Here is a 21740-nt window from a genome sequence, read left to right as displayed (position 1 = left end):
CGGGCCTAAATGCTAAAACATATTTCGGACTCAGATCGGGTCTTACATTGTAAATTCACGGGCAGGGCGGGCCAGGCTCGGGCTAAAAATTCCGGCCCGTGCAGACCTCTAACACACAGTCTGACTTACATATATTAGAACTCCGGGACAAAATTTCGTAACATATCTTCGTCTCTCTTCTTCCCTAATTACATTTGCAGACTCTGATAATACAAACCAGCTTTCACTAACAATGAGTGTGAAGATATATTTTAATAGATATGCTTAGCGTATTATTTTTATATTAAGTATTAAACATTCGTCTGATAGAACATGCAATACAACTTAATTACATGTTTTGTACAAAAATGAGCAATGGATAACACTCTACATATTCGTTTATTAAGATAACATTTTACAGCAATGTTTTCTGTATTAAAAAATAATTTTATAAAGATGTAAATACATAATAGACATTGCAGCATCAAGAAACTCTGTAATAAAAATTGGCTATATACGAGACAACTGCACAGCTACTATATCTCCTTCCACAGTTATGGCTGCGATACAGGTATTATGTCAGAGTGTACTATGTTTTGATGAGTTGCATCTTGCTTCCAAATACCGAAATTCTATTTATTTATTTGTTTATTTTATTCAGCCTCCACTGTTGCATCTCTACCTAGGTCAAGTTCTTTTGGTCTCATTTAGGGCAGACGTAACTGCCTCTTTCAAATTTTCTATTTCTACTACATCTATTAATTCGTTTTTTTCTTCATTTTTTATGATTTGACCTCAACAGAATGAGGCGAAGTTAATTTTTTTTTTACATAACACCTTTTTATTTTAAATCATGCCTTTTTCTTTTGTTCTTATTTACCTTTCCTTTTTCTTGATTTAATTGTTTATTCTACATTAAGATAAAATACAGGGTGTCTCAAAAGTCCCCTGACACAGGGTAACTTTGTTATTAAAGACTTACAACAAAATATAAGAGGAAAAATCATCTGCAAATATAATTTTCAATCTAAGGTGAAGGACTTTTTTTTTTTAATCGGACGAGCCGTTTGGACTGTACACTCTTTATGCGCCCACTGTTAAATGAAAATGCAACGTTGCCATTTACCTGGACCCACTAAGTGAATGAAGTTACTGTTTGAAATGGAGGCTGGTCATCAACATGTTGGCGCAAAAGACAGTCTTTATATTATCTCAATGGTGGATCCGCGTAGCGCATGCGCTGATGCTCTCGCCTTTCTTGAGAGTGGTCCCGGATTCGATTCTCGGTAGAGACACTTAAGTCGAAAAGATTAACAGCTTTTTCAGGCCAGCCATCTTGAATGAGGATTTTCCTCGATTTTCCTCATTCACACCAGATAAACGCTGGGATCGTACCTAACATACAGATCCCAGGCCGCTTTCTTCCTTCTCCTTCCCTGAACAATGTGCTCGCCATGGGAATCCCTTGTACGTGACAGGCTGAAGTTTATAGATCCTTGTATTGTCCAGAAATGTAAACAAATAAATAAATTGGCTTGGCTTACAAGCTTGTGAACGATAGGTGGGGCGTCGACTTAGTATATTTTCGAATCAATGCAGAATGACTTGTTTCTTTTGCAGTTAGAAAATTTATACTAAAAAACTATTTTCCGAGTTTCAGTTTCAGGATTTACCTTCCCCATTCTATTTTTATTATACTGATCTGTCAATATTTGATGCAATGGTCTCAGTCAATTGGTTTAGAGAAAAAAATCATTTACTTCCTTACTATCCAGACACTCGTCATTTCTGTACAAAATAAATTGTAGTAATACACTTTATTCAACTCAGTGACTAACGGATTGGGTACAAGATTCACCCAAAAAGGACACATGTTAGAATAACCGTAGAAAGAAGAAGTCCTATGTGACATAATTCGGAAATATGAACAGCAAGTCTTCATGTAGCACAACAATTTCAATGGCGTTTTTGTGGAATTGATATCTTGAACCGTTCCCTAGAGCTATAAAACGAACTGTCTTGGGACTGCAACACTGCAGAAAATCCTACAGACCTTTCAAACCACAGAAACAACGGCGTAGCGCCTGAAAAGATTACAGAAAAGTTGTGGCACGAAAGGTAACAAATCTGTTACAAGAAAATACGTCAGAATTGATTAATGACCTGTTTTAGGTACCCATCAAGAATACAGCAAACGGTAGCATGTGAGACAACGATGAAGTTAAAACATACTGCATTCAGGTTACCAGTAATATACAGGCGCAAATTATTTTAACATAATACATCAATACATACAACAGAAAAGCCATATATATTGTGGCAAAATACGTACATTTCTCGCCCTAGCCACACACTGGATATAACATATCAAGCCCGTTATTCACTGGATGCTGTGCATACCGTGGTTTACTCCCTATTGTAAATTTGTTCCTTCTGCAGTCCTGTTATTGTTGTACATTCGTTCTTTTCATTGTAAGGACCCCATAATTTCTCAACTTTAGAACCTCATATGTCCCTTGTTTGGCAATACTGATAACCGCTTTTTGCTTATTTTCTTTCACGTTTTATGTCAATTGTTTTAATGTCATAAAATGGTATATTTTCTATTTGAAAAACTATAAGTTTGTGTTGGGATGGCAACACTGCTTGTGTGACAGTATTGCCATGTTCTTGGTCATGAGTCTCCCTCCCGTAGGGATCACGTTACCTGCACACACTTTTCATTTTCTGCCTTTTTCCGGATTTTTGGAGTATAATACTGCACAGCCTCACCCGGTCACTGCTTGGCATATGTATTGTACGTAGCGGGTAAACAAGGCATTTCCGCATCGAGTGACTATCAGAACAATGATTAGAAATCCACAATTAATCAGGGTACCAATTTTCATAAATATCTAGCTGTTACGGTTTGAATACGTCCCTTGTAAGTAAACAATAATTTTGGGAATGATAAAAAAAAGGGGGGGGGATCAAAAGATTGCAATCTTGGCCATGAATTTTAGGAATGATCAAAAAATGGATCAAAAGATTGCAATTTTGGCCAACAATTAATTTTTGGATCAGGGACCACAAAATTTTTGAACGGCCCCTCAATCGAGTTTTCGTATTTTTACGGAATAAGTGCATCATACTGAGTTAAGTGATAGTTTGGGTTTGACTACAATATATTTAGTTCTCCAGATGTAAGGACTACAAGAAAATTTTTGACTGAAATGTAATGAATGCTTTGATCCAAAAAGTAAGGAAAGAAACTTAATTATGTATTTTTCAAAGACTTTCGAGAGACGTTTGTCTATGGACATATTCGAAGTAATACAGATGTGTGTGGACTTATATATAAAATTGTAGAACATGAAAAACATAATAGCATCGAATTAAGTATAAAATACCATAATGCTGAAGTACTTGAAATATACGAGTATTAACATTTATATATTTGTTAAACACAAGTATACATCAAATAATAGCGTTCAGTTTGCATACTACATGTAGCAGTTATGCCTTACATGTACGATTTAATAAATAAATAGAATTCAGTTTCGATTCTATTATATATACTTATTGTAAGGGCAGTGACGTATCGTACTGTTGGTGCTACTCCAATAAATTGGATACTTGTGTAGAGATATGAAAAACCTCATTATGTGGTTGCGCTGTTTTGTTCGACATATGAAACCCTATTGTCAAGTTTTCTGAGTTTATGTTATGTAATAATTTATGTAAAAATGTCTGGAAGGAATGATTTTTTAGGTTATTGTAATGAGTAGTTGTGTGCTACGCCTATTTACGTTTTAAATGTGCTATATTCTTTTGGTTTTTTTTTTTCCTACTTCAAAAAACGTGCAAATTTTATTTTGTATTGCCTGCTATGCAACCATATATAAAACGTAATTAAGTAGTTTTATAAACAATAAATAGGGCATTCAGAGCAGAAGGGAATAAACCCATTTAGCAAAGTAGTAAGGAAAAATATAAGTTTAAGGATCGTATAGCACGGTTAAGTTGATGGTCCCAGCTCGCGCCAAGTGAACTTTGTGTGCGTGGGTTTTCTCCGAGTTCTCCCGTTTACCCCGACTTTCTTCATTCCACAATTTCATTCATTTCTTATCACCGTCTCCTTTACCCTAGCCGGCATAATCGTGGGACGTAAAACTATTTTTCATTCCATTTCATTTCTTAAGTTCATGGAAAAATTACCTGTCACGCGGGAGACCGGGGTTCGATTCCCCGCCGGGGAGCCATGTTTAATTTAAATGATTTTGTTTACCTTTTAGTATAGTGGTTAGTATCTTTTTCATAATAATAGTAAAATTGTTAAATTTAGTAGTATGTGTGAAAAGAATAGAATTTTTAAAATATGAATTTATTATAAAGAATAAAATGTTACTTTACAATATGCACATATAATAAATTAAATGTTAATAATAAATAAGTTTAAGTTTGTTTGCAGTGATTTATAATAAAGAAATTAATAAATAAAGCAAAGTTTAAGAATTTGTTATTTATGAGGCCTTTAGCAGAAGACTGCCATAAAAGAAATTACTTTTTTTTTTAAAGATTAAAATTATTTAAAAGGATGAAACTTACATGTGTAGTTTGGAGGTCTCTCTCTCAACTCAATGTTGACCATTTTTATTGTGGCTTTTAGTTTAAATGCGAGACGCAAAGTATGATGTAAGATTTGAGTTGATGTTTGATTCCTGATTCATAAATAGTTTTAATTTTTTGAAGCTTATATACTGGTTGGAAAGAGTGAACTATGTGACAAACAACTTATTTCTTTTATGACGTATTTTGTTATTTGTCTCATGACGTATTTTGTTATTTTTTTAGTACTACACTATTAAAAAGTTTATGTTTGTACATTTATATAAAAAGTTTTTTTTAATATTTTAATAAGATAATTATAACAATATATTGCTTGTACGTGTAAATAGATGACATGATATTTTACATAGAAGTTTACATTTCCGAATTTTCTCATCACTGGGTAGGACTTTTCTCTGGGTACAGATTATATGTAAATTTTCACTGTACACACGTATATAATAAATGCAGTAAAACCTTTGATTTAGAAACAGTCTCTGTAGCATGCCCACCTGATTAAGTTGACCATATAAGTTTGAATCAGCAAAATCAAAGTCATGAGCTATATTAGAAAGAAACATACATTTCAGTTGACCATTCTGTGATATGTTTCAAAGAAACTATCCAACACACAAGAAGCTACTTTACGGATTAATAATAATAGCGCATGCCCTATATAATCGTTTCATAGATAAGGACAATCTTTGCTGTGTTTAGTCTGTATGTTATCCAATTCGATACACTTGACATTTTCGTTTAAATCAAGAATAAACAACTTTTATTACTGAATATAATGGGAAAAGTAGTGACTTTGATATTTTTCTCTGTGTATATATAGATGTTAAGCGTGAATGACGCTGAAGATGTTACAACTACTTCGGAAAAGACCTTCCAGCAGGAGAAAATAGATCCAAGATTCTTTCCGGGATACTTGGCCCTCTTCAGACCATGGCTTCCATTTGGAGACAATGGCCATACTACTAATGGCCATACGAATTTTGCACAATTCTTTGGTTATACTGTTGGATGAACTTATAATGCACTTGTAATGCTACATAAAATGAATATTGTGGACATCGTATTATTATTAGTTCCTTACTAAGACGCTGATCAATATTTAGAAATCACGAATTAAGCTACAAATGAACACTGTGTTCAAGACCTTCGAAAGCAGGCTATTAATATCGACACAAGGACAAAAATGCGTAAAATTAAGACTTTCAAGGACTGATGTGTGAAAATAATATGTTACTATGCAATATGTATCCATAGTATTGTATGTATGCACAGTATTGTTTCCGTTTCAGTTTAGATCTCATTGCGCTACATTGTTTTTAATGTAAAGCAAGAGATAATTGACATATAACCAAATTAAACATGTAAATTAGTATACAAAAACATCCTTATTTTCCATATTTCTAACTGCAACTGGTAGAAATTAGACTGGCTACAATAACGCCAGGGATAGCACCGTTTGTTTTTCAAATGTTTACAACACAGGAACTAAGCAGGTTGCAGCACTTTCCAATGTGCCAATGCGTGGGAGACACATCTGTTGTTTTTGCGCGTGAGTTTATTTCCTGTGGTGCAACGTGTGTGCTTTGTGCAGTTTTTGTGTTATCAACGGGTGGTATCACGAAACTTATGATGACATATTGCCTCTTACTGAACACTGCTGTTCTTGATCCACCTAATTGTACTTGTTCCAGCGTTATCTCAGTTCATTGGTTTCATGATAATATGAATAATGATAACCTGGCGCTATTGTATCCATAGTGTATGCAATACCGCCATTTCACTTTCAGCGACATTTTTGTGTATTACTTGTACTACATATATTTTCTCCAAGTTCTTTGCACTATGTTGTAATCACTGAACACTAAGCTACTAAACAATACAACATGTATTTTCTCCGTCAAGTATTAAATGTGAAATCCTCGAAAAACTAAGAATGGTGGCGTTATTGTAGCCACTTACCATAATAATAGATTTTCTGTTCGAGATAAAACCATTTCCATGTATATTTTGTTAAGTTTTCAATTTGATTAAGGCTCCTCGGTGAATTTCATAGCATGTTTTCACTTTTTTTCAATCAAAGAACTTCAAAACATAAGAGTTGTCAAAATTGGACAATCTAAGTTTATTATTTGTGAAATGCTAAATATATATATATATATATATATATATATATATATATATATATATATATATAACGTAACCTCTTAGAACTTGTAAAATAGTCTAATGCATTATAGCTTTTTGATAGGTGCAAAGTGCTATGATGAAACGTCACTTTTTATAGTAGCCACTTGAGAAATGCTGCAAAGGAAAGTAACTTTTTAGCGTTTGAAAAATGTTATAACACAACATAACATTTTAGTACTTGTAAAATGATGAAATACAACATAAAATTTTAGCATTTACAAAATTATAAAATAAACGTAGCTTTATAGTACTTGCAAAACACTATAATAAACTGTAATGTTTGTACCAAAATATTGTAGTAGAACATAATCTTTTATCACTTACAACATGATATAATACAAGGTATTTTTCAGCACTTGCGAAATGCTACAATGGAACGTAACTTTACTAGCACTTGCAAAATGTCATTGTCTAATACAGTGTAACTTTTTACTTCTTTCAAGGCACATTAATTTTACGTTGAAGGCACATTTCACTTAAATAGTTTAGCAAAGAACCTTTTCCACTGATAAACAATGTAAATTTAAGATAATTATGATCTCATATGTTAGGCTAACAATCTGTTCAACAGTGAAAGTTTCATGCAAACATTATATATTTTAAATTAAATCATTTTGTTCAGTAATAAAGAATCTTAATTACTTATTTTCATTATTTACAATATTTTCATTTCTTGAAATACTGAAAAGAAACTGGTCAAGACACTGTATGGGAAAATATAATTCTCTATAGAGGAGGCATGGGGAAAGAAAAAAAGGAGAGGAGGAAAGGACAAAACTTAGAGAACAATGTTAAAATTGGTAACTGTTAACACGAAAAGACTATGTGAAGACTGTATAGTATGAAAGCTTCTCAAGTTATGGCAAGGAACCTGTCAATAATGGCACAATACTTACCATCGTGATAACCATGAATTTAGGGAAATGTTAAATTACTCCATAAGAGTCAAGGAATATCAATAACACATCATGAAATTAAAATATTTTAATTTTAGTAGAAGACAATAATAACTTTACAGCCCGGATTTATATGCAAAATGCATGTTTATGGTAACATGCAGAAACGTGTGGAAAGTTTTTTTTTCTTTTTCTTCTCAACGGACTTGTAAGGATTCGTTTGAGACCCATATAACAGCACATGTAAGTGCATATTTTGGATGAATTTCGATGTGCATGCATATTTCGTAAACTTTGAAGGATACTGCATATTTCCGAATTTTATTACTGCATACTAGCATATTTCAGAGTATATAACAAGAAAATAGGTTATATTTAAAGTGTACTGAATCACATTGTAAATGCAGATGTAGAATAAAATGTTCTAAAGAATCATAAAATAAAGTGTTGTATACTAAATTAGTCCACCTGACTTGTATTACACACGGTCTTCATGGCGTAGCACATAACAAGCAAATGCCAATATTTGAAAGTAGATGCACTTGTATCAAATGTAAAGAAAGTATTTGTGAAAGCTCGATCGCGCATAGGTATCATTCGCGAAGTTCCGGAAAATGTTCCGCTACCTCCGCAACAAGTTTTAACACGATGGGACTTGTTGCAATAAACTGTGTTGTATTGTGCACATAACTTCTATCAAGTGAAGACAGCTGTAGACTCACTAAATCCCTATGATAAACCCGCTATTTACACCGCGTATGTGTGTTAAAAATGTTTCTCTACATGTGGCATTGTGAATAAAATTAAGTACATCACAATCACTTCTACTGAATATCTGAAATTATCACAGATGGAATTCCTTATCAATGGTTTGTAGCATCCACTCTCCTTGTTGTGCAAATTATCGCTGACTTTGTCCAGTGAAACTTGCGGTGTTGTGAAAATAGCGTCAGATAAACTTTGCCAAATATTACGCAAAAATCCCGGGTACAAAACAATCTGTGACATTGTAAATGTATTTAATGGTGAAAATATGAACATAGAATTAGAAGCGAACCTAACACATGAAGACATTATTTCATGTTTTTCATATGCATCAGTGACTTCTGCTGACATAGAAAGAAATATTTCGATCTACAAAACATTTCTCACTGCTAAACGCAGAGGGTTTACAGAAGAAAACCTAAGGAAGACGCTCATAGCTCATTGCAAAAGAGGTCATTAGGGCAGGATATTTTTGTACGTAGTTGAAATTTTATTTTCTTAATGTATATTTCAGTGCATATTAAATTTTTAAATACATATTTTAGTGCATATTTTTTATATTTTTCGTGCATATTTGCATACATATCTTGGGGTTGGTTTGTGCATAGAAATTCGGGCTCTAAATATCGTAAATCTTCGGTAGGCAATTCTCTATACCAAATAAAAGAATACTAATACACATATGGTCGATAAGTACGAAAAATCCATTTTCGGAGTGTTCTAACTTGAAAACTATTGGACCTATCATAAGGATATATTAAGTTATATGAAAAAAAAAAAGTAAGTCCTATATGAGTACCAATATTTATGGACCAATTCGTACCTACAAAATACAACACATATTTAAAAATTCAGTACTTCTAGGAAATTTTTTCGATTTCTTGCATTATTTTCCAAACTACGTGCCGTTCGTACGTTACGGTTCGTAATTTGTCCAAGTTTTTGTATAATTGCTCAAACTGCTTCAATTAGCTCCCATAGTTTTCAAGCTAAAGAACTTTAAAAACTAACTTTTTCCGAAATTTGACACCTTATAGCTTTGAAAGGAGTATTTCTCCATTCGTTTTTTTTTCTTCTTCATCCATCACATATCATTAGCAAGCTTAATCCTGAGTTCGATCCCAGTGGAGAATATTTGCTTCAGATACACTTTCAGTTCTTTGAATTTTGTTTTCGGCAGTAGGAATCGTCTCATATGGCTTCTGTGTTGAAAATATTAAATTCCAGTCAATCAAATCAATGTGATATACAGATTGTGAAAATGCTTTCTACAAAAACAAAATGGAATAGAGTTAACGTCTAACAGTATGTCCTTCAAGCTAAAGGAGATAGATGATTAATGATTGTCATTGATACTTAACCCTATATTGCATATTGTTATTTGCAGGTAACAAAATGTATCTTTGTTTCTAATTATCCGGTATAAATCAAATATTATCATTATTGCATGTTTTTACTCTCAGATAACTTTCGTGATTACATCTTCCGTCACTAGATGTCAACTATCACTGCCTTGATGGAAAATGAAAATGATTTTTACGTCCCACGATTATGCCGGTTAGGCTAAAGGAGACGGTGATGATGAGAGATGAATGAAATGGCGGAATGAAGAAAGTGGGAGGAAACGGGATAACCCACGCACACGATGTTTGTCCACCACAAAGTTCACTTGACTGGAGCAGGGTTTGAACCCAGGACCCCGAGCACCAGAGGTGAACGCTCTACCAGTGAGCCAACGCACGATCAGTGCACAGTGTTGCTCGATATCCCCCAAATGAAGGTGATAACTGTGAAAATAGCAGATCTCCTATAAGTCGATTCACTGTGTTATCCTCAAATAAGTACACAAATAAGGTCGTCTGCGTGTAAAGTTAATACAAAATACATTGTATGGTATTGATTTTTAAAAAAGTTACAGTAAATATGCAAATTTGTAAAATTTTATTTCGATGATATTGTTCAAAACGATAATAAAAATGTTACTTCCTTTTTAATTACTAAAATGACTTTGTTCTTCTTTAGACCAGTCACTTATGCAAAGGGATGGTTGTTCGTCGTAGCACTGAGACCAATGATGATGGCAATGATGATTATGGAATTAATAATAAACCTGAAGACAAAACAGAGATCATTGTAAGTGAGGCAACCAGAGAGGCAAAGATTCTGAAAGGGTTTGGTTCTAACGTCTTAAGGCCTTGGATCTCACCTGGAGGCCTTGGCGGAGGATTTCTCGGAGGTTATGGAGGGTATCCCGGAGGTGGAGGTTTCAACGGTTATGGTGGTTATGGAAATTACTATGGAATTTATGCTGGTTGATAGTCTAAAATGTTATTTACAGTGATTCGTTTTCTAATTATGCCTCTAAAACACATAACTAAACATGGACACAATAAGCATATGAAGTATGAACCGAAACACCGAACATAAGTACATCACGAAGTCTAAAAGCATCTTATGGTATATGTACTGTATAAAATATTTATTCTAGCTCCAATTTAGCTCCAATGACACGTTAAATAGCCAAATTAAATTTAACAAATACACCACTTTACCTATACACAGTGGTGTATTTACGATTTTGTTTCGGGGGGCTTTGCTAACTTTCGGAGGGGCTTTGCCTGAAAATGTGAAAATTCTGCAAAATATTTCATATACTTTACTATAGTAAGTAAGATGTCGGGGGGCTTGAGCCCGGAAGCCCACCTAAATACGCCACTGCCTATACATATCCAAACTAGCAGTTTTAAAACCCTTGACATTCAATAATCACAAAATACTGCTTACGTTTCAGTATCGTAGGTACAAAAAGTATGTATATAAATCTCATATAAATCAACGAACTTTCCCGTAAAGTGTATATTTAAATTACAATGTTAATAGTGTTGTAAACAGAATCTTTTCTTACCTCTCTAAAAATGTTATATTAATATTTACCAATTGAATTCAAACCACAGTAGATCTGCTTTAGTTTTGTCGTTAGTTAATAGCTATTCTGAATGTTAGATGTCAATGTTTTATTTAATATAAAATGCATAGCTTTTTAATTATTGTACATATTTAATTAAACCTTTATTTATATTTTGTAAAACACTGTTTTTCATTTCTTTAATGTGAGTGTCAATTATTCTATTTTCATTTCACATTTGTTCGTATACTATGATGTATTACCAGGAAACCTGCAACGATAAGTTTAATAGGTATCTTTATTTAACAGACAATGATTGGGTGTAGTATATTGAATGATATCTTGAACAACTACTGGAATTGGCCTATGTTTAGCAGAAGAGGTCCAGCTCTTTTCTGTAAAAATTTTACAATTTTAATAATTTATGTTCAGATTCGGTTAGTTTAGGGTAGGTTACGTTAGGCTAGTGTAGTTTGTTATATTAGTGTAGGGGTCCCGTATAATTTTCCAAAAAATGATAGAGTTTCGCTTATTTCTAGCAATATTAGGTTAGTTCAGGTTAGCTTAGCTTAGTTTATGTTAGGTTAGGTTAGATTTGGTTACGTCTAAGTACTTGCATCATTCATTTCTCCTGTAAATTTTGTGTTTTTTACATGCTTCTGGACCCCTTGTACTGAACATACTTGTATAACCTTTGTAAATGCCAATCAAAAATTGACAAATGATTTATTCAAAATTCAACATTTTAGAAGTAAATATAATATTTTTATTTTTTCAGAAAATGAATAATGTACAGGCTATTAACGAACTCAATGTCATAAATTTAGGATGTGATCTCTCATATCAAATGAAAGAAAAAATTCCAATGAAAATGGAAGAGAAAGTCCCATTTTTTTAGTTATAAAGTGCAGAAAAAGTGAAACATGACGTGACATTTTATTAACCCATGGCTTGAAAATTAAGGGATTTCATGAAAGTGGCTCAAGGTTTTACACAGTAATCTGTATGTGCTCCATTTAAATATCCATGTTTCACAATCCTCTGGTACTGACGCAACGAGTGTCACTAGGTAAATCTACTTAAAAGTGTATATCAGTACCTCAACTTACTTTGTGCAATTCGCTACTAATTCTTCTGTAATTTCTTGAACCGTTTGTGAGAGAACCCCGTAATTTTAAAGTAAGGGGTATTAAAACGTGATATTTCGCCTTGGCGGTTTAAAGCTTGAAAGAATGCGTTTCCAGACCAATATTTATTAGAAACTTTCGTTTCATTTCTTTCTTGCATAAGAAATCTCCTATTAAATGTATTATACAGATTTTATTAATACCATGTATAGTTTAAACCGTCAGCACAAAATCAGGTGAGTGAGCAAAGATTGGTTGTTGCCACTTCCATGTGCTCAAGTGCTTGTCTCAAGTAGGGGAGAGTTGCGTAAGTTGGGACGGCTCATAAAATGGGACGTTGGCAACATTGCTCTACTAAGCGCGTTGCATGACGTGCTTTGAGTGTTAGCGTGTAGAGGTTGTATGAAGAAGTGACACGACTATAGTTTAAGGATCTGCAACAAGAAATACATATGTAATAATTGCAAGTATGTTTGAACAATGTGCTTCTAAAATATTTGAATGGTATATAAAATTCGCCTGGATTGCTATAAGCGAGAGTTTTTACCTAGTTTTTCTGTGCTGACAAACAACTATATAGCTAAGTATGTGAATGCTGACAAAGCATGAAGGCATCACAGATATTATGGTGTCTTGTAAAAGGCGACAAAGGTGGAATAGAAGGATAGATACTTCGTAAGACGGGACAGTGGTTGAAAGCTTAAGAAAGGACAACGTCCCATCTTATGAACCTGGCTCAAAGCATATATCACCATCGTAGAAAAAGTGTAGAACGAAATATTTCTCGTTTTAACGTTGGTGAATAGCTCAATGTTCCTCGAAGAAGCTTTCGGTTTGCTTAACACAAGTTTATTTGCTGAGTATAGGCAATCAAAAATAGACTACTTCAAAGAAGGGAGAATTTTACTTTATTTTAAGGCAAACTGGCATCTATGGTATATGGGGCGTTTAATCATTCTAGTCTACAACCAATTCTGATGTCTATGTTTCGCATAAGCGTAACTTTGTCCAGATGTTTGGGGTGCAAAGAACTTGTTTGAAGGGGGAGAAGAAAAGGTCAAAATTCCAATTTCAAACTAAAGCAAAAATTAGTTTTAAGTTATCGTTTATAAAGTTACAGGAAATTTGAGGGAAGAATTTCCCCATCTCCCTCTCGTATTTATGGATTCAACAAAGAACTGCTGGTAACATCTACAACTGAGATGAAACAGGCAAGAAAAACTGTATAACCGTCGAAAGTACGGAAAGAGCAAGTGGGTGATAGTACTACTGCCGAGAGGGATAGAAATGTGTCAATGCATGTAGCGGAAATGTTGCACCGGCATTTATTTTCGCAAGAAAAAGGAAGCAGCCAATATTATTAGACAAAAGTACCCGCAGGTTCGATTCAGTTAGTAAGAATAAAGGAATAACTGCAGAATTGTTCTTTGCATATATCAAGCATTTAGCTACTCATGTTCAATCATCACAACAAAATATTGTACCGCTGACTCTAAACGGACACAGATCTCATACTTTACATCTATCCACATTTTGCTTCTCAGAAGGGAATCATCCTTCTCATCTTGCCCTCACATTGTGCTCATAAGGTGCAGTAATTGGATGTTTCCATATACGGCCCATTGGAGAAGTACTACCACCAGACTGTTCAATGTGGCTACTCCAACATCCTGGGAGATCCTTCACAGAATTAACTGGCAGAAACTTTCAATATTGCACATGGCAAGGCAGCTACCGTAGCCAATGCTTCAAATGGCTTCAGTAAAAAACAGGCGTTTGGCATATTGATTGTACTGTTTTCACTGCTCCTTTATCTGAGGCTTCTCGTAGTGGCTCTATGATTTCTGCAACGGCTGCTTTCAAAACCCACAATCACTTCATGAATGCAGCTTTACTGCGACATAATCTACAAGTAACGCGGTCATGATAGTGTCGACATCACAAGAAGTTTATAATATTGAACTACCATCCACATTCAAGTGCTTTAGCCCTACGTCTGAATCATCACATGTCAGCTTTGAGCAGATAAGTTCTTCTCGAAACTATTTCCAAATTACAGAAACAGGAATGAGGACTGTTCGTAGAAAGAAAATGGAAGTACAAGTACTAACTGCATCACCGTACAAAACCAGTTTTAGTGCCGAAACATCATTAGCATCTACACGTAAATGTCAACTCCACAACACAGCGCATAGTACGAAAAAGAAATATTCGTCTCATGAAGTTTCATCTCAAGTTATACCTTGTACACGCCGCAGAAGTAATAAATTTGATACGTCCGGTGTTGTTTAATATATACATACATCCGGTGTTGTGGTATTGTTTAATGTATAGTGAACCGTACACTATTTCAACACAAGAATGGATTTAGTGCTTGCAGTGCAAAGATTGGTCACACTCTTTTAGTGTTCTAGTGCAACTGCGGACGTTTACTTTTGTATAGAGTGTGACGACACAACATGTCCCATCTTAAGACACGTTCTGTCCCGACTTGTTCATAAGATCGGACATTTGCAGACTTTGTTTCAAATTATTTCTTTGCACATTTGTTATTTCTTTGGTACAAAAATATTTACATGTCTTTGAATACAATGTCCAATGTATCCAATGAACATATTTGTCTTTAATTTTTTGTACTAGAATTTGTAAAATAAATATGAATTCCAAAAGTGTCCCAACTTATCCAACTCTCCCATATTTATGCTTTAAAAAAAATCGTCCAATTAAATGCACGAAAAATGTAGAAATTAGTCTAGTAATGAAGCTTTTATTCATAATTTAAACTTTTGAAATGAGATGCCAAAACTAATGTAATCCTAAAAATTCATCACATGAAAGTTTCAATAACGAAGTTTCGTCTATGTCTCTAACCAACACTAGGAAGGCACAAAGGCACAATGGCTGAATGGTTGAGCGCTCAACTCTAATGCAATGGACCCTTATTCGATCATAGACCATAGAAGATTATGGGATTATGGTATGAATTTTCTAGAGTCTCCCGTTCCCTCTGACATTCTTATTCCACTATTTTTGCATAATCATTCAATTTTATTAATAATCTAGCCTACAGAGAATAACCGTTAGATGTAAAATTAAATATTACATTTCATTTGTACCTAATCCTCCAAATTTTGCTGTTTATCTGAGACATTTTAGAAAACAATTATAGTTTATTCAGACTGCAAGGCATCTCTGAGCGAAACAAAGATGTTTAACGAGTGAATATTCTTGAGTTCTTAAAGAAATATCTGAAGTAAAATCGAAAAATATTTGATGCGTTATTTCACCTTAATTATAGTAAAATTATTAATAAATCTATTTCTGGCATCTCTCTGTTCTATCATAAAATTAGTTAAAGGTGGGTCATTTTGGTACAGTGTTGTACGAAGCAACATCCACATTATTCCCATTCATTTTACGGAAAAGTCGGGTAATTATTTTTATTAATGTTGTGTATTTTACAAGATTGAAAAGGAAGTCATGGCATCAGGTCCATGAAGAACAGATATACTATTGTAGAATGTACAAACTATCTCATGTCTTCAATGCAATCTCCAATAAATTTATGACCAGCTGATACAGTGGTGGAAGATGCTGGACGCAGCAGCAGCAGTGTCATTTTCATTTATGTACATGACATAGTGCCTTACCACATGCAGAATGGAATCTCTAGTGAGAAAGTGGCGGCCTCAAAGTGGTTTCTTCAGTTGAGTGAAGATATCAAGGACATATGTGCCTATATTTAGGGTATATGGGGAATGTTCAAAGACTTCCCATCTCCACCATAGGAGTAAGTAGCTCACAAGAGCAGCATTGTAAAAACTAATATTGTGCGGATAATGTACTGACGAGCTCATAACAGCTGCTCTTCCTCCACAAAGAATAATGAAGATAATGCAATATGACAGCCTCCATATCATACGTCCCTATCAGTGTCACTTTAATATTTCCACCTTTTGGGCACAGTTTGTTGGGTCGGTGGTAATATGGCTCGTCATTACGCTCAGGTTCCAATTCTGGCTGTTATGATAACACTCAAGTTTCATTCATGAGGATGATACGGTCCAGAAACGCATGTCCTTCCACATTGTACCGTGCCAAATGGTCACTTGCAGTGTATGGCGTGTCTACTTTTTCAATGTCTCCAAGGTATAATCCACATTTCCATCACGGATCTTCTCAATCTTGATGCATGCTCATTGTTCCAACTTCGGAATTATAAGCTTAAGGCAGTCCAATTTCATATCAACACTTCACAGCTACTTCTCTGCCTTTCATATTATCTGTTTACATTTTATGTTACTTTTCTTAGTAACATATAGTGCATATAAAAAAAGCCGAGATAGTGAATAATATGTCGTAAACATTTAGGCAAGAAGAAATGCAACTTATGAAACAAACTGCGATAAAAGGACGAAATTTATACCAATATTTTTATTTTAGTTGCCTTTTTAATGAGATGTGGTTTGAGTTTCAAAGTAGTCAGAAATAACCAGACAGAAAGATTAAAAACAATTTACTGCCTGCCAGTATTTAAATGGAAGTAATGTTTAGGAATGGAAGTAATCATGTCAACGATTATGACAATGACCTTGACCTACATTTACAGAATTTAAGTAACGATTACAGAGCCCTCTGTATTGTATTTAATCATATTTTCTATTTATTCAATCTGGTTCTTTTCTACTAAATTTATTCTCTATTGGTTATTTTTTCTACTCAATTTGGACAATGATTAGCAGAAGGAGTCCAGCTATTTTTTCTTAAAAATATTATAATTTCAGTAGTTTCTGTTCAAATTAGGTTAGTTTAGGTTAGGTTAGTTTCGTTTAGGTTAGGTTACTTTATGTTAGATTATATTAGCGTAGGGGTCCGGCATAATTATCGAAAGAATTATAGAATTTCGCTTATTTCTATTAATGTTAGGTTAGTTCAGGTTAGTTTAAGTTAGGTTAGGTTAGATTTTGTTGAGTTATGTTAGGTGTAAGTACTTGCATCTTCCATTTCTCCAGTAAATTTTGTATTTTTACGTAGTTTTGGACCCCGTCTGCTAAACATTTACCCTAAATTTATTAAGTGATTGTTATTTCTTATTTGAAATTTGCATTTGCATGGTACCTCCGGAATGCGTAATAAGGAGGTTGGGGTTATGGCACAAAGAGCACCATTGTAATTTTAGAGGAAGGACGAGAAAAAATAGTTGAAAAGTTTTACTCAAGTCAGATACTAAAGGCTTGTACGGTATTTAAAACGTGTGATTTATAGGGAAAAAAAAACACGTTTTAAATATGGGTACCGGAGATAATTTAAGTATCCGGGAATGAGGTATTTCCTACGATTGCCCACATGTAACCTATACCAATTAACTTATTTTGAACAAAGGAGTTGATTCATACTGAAACTGGACACTTCCGGTACACGGTACATAATATTTTACTTTTCTTTACGGTACCTGAATTGATCGATACAAGAGGCGCATGTTAAAAAAAGGTCGATAATTTTTATAAAGGATTACTCAGAAGCATGCCTTAGTATTCCGTGATTGCACGAGAGAATCGTCCGAGTGGAGTTACGTATGCGAGTAGCAATAAAGTGCAGTAATACAAAACCCCGCCAAATGTGAAGTGATGTCTGCCATACGATTTCTGAACGCCAAGGGATAGAATCTAGCTGAGATCCATCGAGGATTATGTAATATTTATGAACTAATTAACTAACTAACTCTATGGCCTATGGAACCCGGAGGTTCAATGTTGCCTTCACAAAAGCTTTCCACTCCTTAGCCAACTGGATCCAGTTTTTACTTCGTATTCCTATCTCTGCGAGATCCATCTTAACATTGTCCTCCCATCTGCGCCTAGGTCTTCCTAATGGTCGTCTTTTGATTGGTCTTCCATTCAAGACTTTGAAAGCGTTTCTACTTTCTTCCATCCTAGCTACATGACTTGCACACGTAAGCCTCCTAGACTTGATGACCCTAACAATGTTTGGTAAAGGGATAAATTATGTAGTTCCTTGTTATGAAGCTTTCGCCATTCCCCATTCCCGTTCCTCTTGGATCCAAATATTCGTATCAGGATTTTGTTCTCAAATACGTTCAGTCTATGTTCTTCCCTTAGAGTAAGCGACCATGTTTCGCAACCATACAGAACAACAGGCATGATTATCGTTTTATATATTTTAAGTTTCAAATTCCTCGACAGAATTCGCGACGACATGAGATTTTGAACTGAATAATAACACGAATTCCCTGCTTTTGGTCGACATTTAATTTATTCGTGAATATGATTTTCGTCTGTTAATATTGATCCTAAATATTTGAAAGTATCCACTTTATCAAAAGTATTATTTAATATTTTAACGCATCCATAATTTGCCGTATTACGATCCCTATGCACTTCCATGTACAGTAGGAAGTCGAAAATCAGAATTAATTGGGACCACGGGTAATTCGGATTTCGAAAATGACCAAGAAAATGCCATTTAGGTTTAAATATACTGTACAGTGTACTCTTTTATCGATATAGTGGTTATACAATACATACAGTAATTACAACACTGTACGTAAAGCTACTTTCATTTAATGTTTCTGAAGAACCTACTTGTAGACTAAATTACACTGTTCTTGTAACTCACACTTAAAACTTAACTTATATAGGCCCAAGAGAGAATAAAAATATGTATGACAAACAAGTGCATAAGAATGAGCTTTTGTAAAAACACTGACTTCACACAACCCCGACGGACAATCCTATTGTTTGTTTATCGCTAACGCGAAGACAAAATGTAAGAAGCTTCTACGGACCGCATTCGGATTTTTGACATTCGGATTATCGACGTCCTACTGTCTTTAGTTTTCTAAACATTTATGAACCAACAATAATAAGTGAAAGGAAGGTCAGGCAATGGTGTACAAAGTGTCGGAAAGGGCCTTCAAATGTTAATTACAGCGATCTGGTAGAAGATGTTACGAGAAAGTGCTATCCAATTGCTAGTACACCATAACTGATCTCCGCAAAGTTTCTAGAAGTGTCTGCGAGAAGAGTGAATCGAACAGTGACTTACAAGCTGGGTTATCACAAACTGTGTGTGAGGTGGGTGCTAAAAATGCTGATAGTCGCTCACAAGGAAGTAACAAAGAAGAGTGTTTACAGCGTACAATACAGGTATTAAAGTTGCTTCAAGATTTCAACATGATTTGGAATACGAAACGATTGCGGTGAAATTTTCCAGAAGTTGGTCAGGAACTAAAAATGTGTTTCATAGTGAGTTTCGCATGAAAACTCTTTAAGGAAAGTTAAGAAATCTTACTACATTTTAAAATTTTTTTGAGTTTGTGCCTACTATAAATATACATTTTTCGCTGCCCCTAAAATTCCAGATTACTAATAAAACTCCAACTGACCAAAGCAGTATATATATTTTAAAATTATACATTTGTGTTACAGTTTCGGCTATGTTACATAGCCGAAACTGTACCACAAATATATAATTTTAAAAAATATATACTGCTTTGGTCAGTTGGAGTTTTATTAGTAATCTGGAATTTTTCAAAGCTACAATGAATAATTTACAAGTAAAACTAAAATTCCAGTAATGCTTTTTGCATCATGACTTCCTCTGTGAGTACCATGCCTTAACAAAGTCACTATCAAAAGGGTTGTTAATGGCTTTAGAAAGTTTAAAAATAGTGCTACTTTTGATGGGAACATGCCAGTAACAGAATTTGTAGAGAGAATAGCAGGGCCGGATTAAGGGGAGGGCTTAGAGGGGCTATAGACCCGGGCCTCCAGCTGGACAGAGGTCTCCACTCTGATTAAAATCTCAACTGGCCAAAAGAATCATGAAGAATCATCATAAAATAAAATATGACCAAAAATATGAAACATATTACCCAATTTTCTTATTGTACTTTCACAGAAATGTATTATATGAAATAGCAAAGTACACGTATTTTTTCTAGCTCCGGGACTCCAGATAGGTTAATCCAGCCCTGGAGAATAGGCACATGTGATATCTTACAACTAAATAATACAGTATGATATTGTTAGAAAATTACTTACTTAGTAAAATTTTAAATATTTTCTATTTTTTTTTACAGGATACTATTGGATCCAATGAAGAAGAAAATAATGAAAGTTTAACTGAAAGCTCTGCTGGTACTACTACGTATGAAATGCCACAAGCGAAATTCCTCTACAATCTATTCTTGACAATGTTGGAACCACTGTTCTTTGGATATAGCCATACAGTAGGCGGCTACGCAGGAGATTATTATGGGGGAATCAGCACAGGATATAGTCAAATATCGCCATACAGAGCTCAAGGTCATGAAGCTAGGATCGATAGTCGAACCTCAACAATTGAAGCTTCGCAGAGGATCTCTGATCTTACTCACGATAGAGGCAATGAACCAGAAATACCTGACAGATTAGATCCAAGTATTTTTAGATCATCCTCGTTTAGAAAAGCTTTCATGGAGAGAATTCGAAAAATTCAACCTCCTTTTGTACTTCATAGTAGTTCTGAATAAATATCTGCTGTGAAACTCAGACATGTAATCCATTTTTTTGTTATTTTCCTATTAGCACTAATGTTTTTTGTATCTTTCATCACTGCGCACACAAAATGGATCGGATACAATTTTAGAATTAAATTCATATTGGAAACTATAGTGACCATGATGACTGATGTCTACTTGATTTATAAAAATGCTTTCCCTCACAGTCATACATCGGAAAAATTCGGTACGATTCGTGGAGCTGCCTTCCGAACGCACACTTGAGAAAAAGCGAAACAGCAGAAGCGCACCAACAACGTTGCCAACCCTAGAGAACATAGCAAACGAGCGACAAAAAAAAACAGCACTTAAAGAACTGTAACATGAACACTGACAATAATTCGAATTGAATTTAAAGGTAATAATAATAATAGTAAAAATAAAATACGATAACAACAATAAACAAAACCAAACTAAGCGGCAATCTGACAACACTGTACCCTAACGCGAGAGACAAACACTGGCAAAATTTCATGAATGGGGGTTGACAACTGGAACACACCCTCTCGTCCAATTGGATGGTGAAATTCATAAATCTAGGTCAAGCTTCACGACTGTTCGTGGTCACTATAGTGTGAACCAAAAACTTATACACTTCATAAACATAAATAAAGTGATAACAACTATTGCTTGATAAAATGAGTATGCAGTACGTTTAATAAGACGCAGCAGTGAGCATGGTTGAACCATTTAAGACTGTCTTTCTAAAGCTTTTA

The 21740-nt window shown here is 34.4% G+C and overlaps 1 protein-coding gene across 1 annotated transcript in view; it reads left to right on the top strand.

The window, feature by feature from the left end:
* Nucleotides 1-20997, top strand: part of LOC145692119 (uncharacterized) — a 43804-nt gene extending 22807 nt beyond the window's left edge. The window contains exons 3-4 of the mRNA XM_081767415.1: nt 10455-10565; nt 20566-20997. Coding sequence (XP_081623541.1) covers nt 10455-10565; nt 20566-20997 — 543 coding nt within the window. The remainder of the gene's footprint in view (nt 1-10454; nt 10566-20565) is intronic.
* Nucleotides 20998-21740: the final 743 nt, after the last annotated feature.

Source organism: Thermobia domestica, chromosome 8, assembly GCF_964235325.1.
Source record: "Thermobia domestica chromosome 8, izTheDome1.hap1.1, whole genome shotgun sequence".
NCBI lineage: Eukaryota > Metazoa > Arthropoda > Insecta > Zygentoma > Lepismatidae > Thermobia > Thermobia domestica.
The sequence above is the reverse complement of the archived record's forward strand: the minus strand, read 5'-3'. Positions and strand labels throughout refer to the sequence as shown.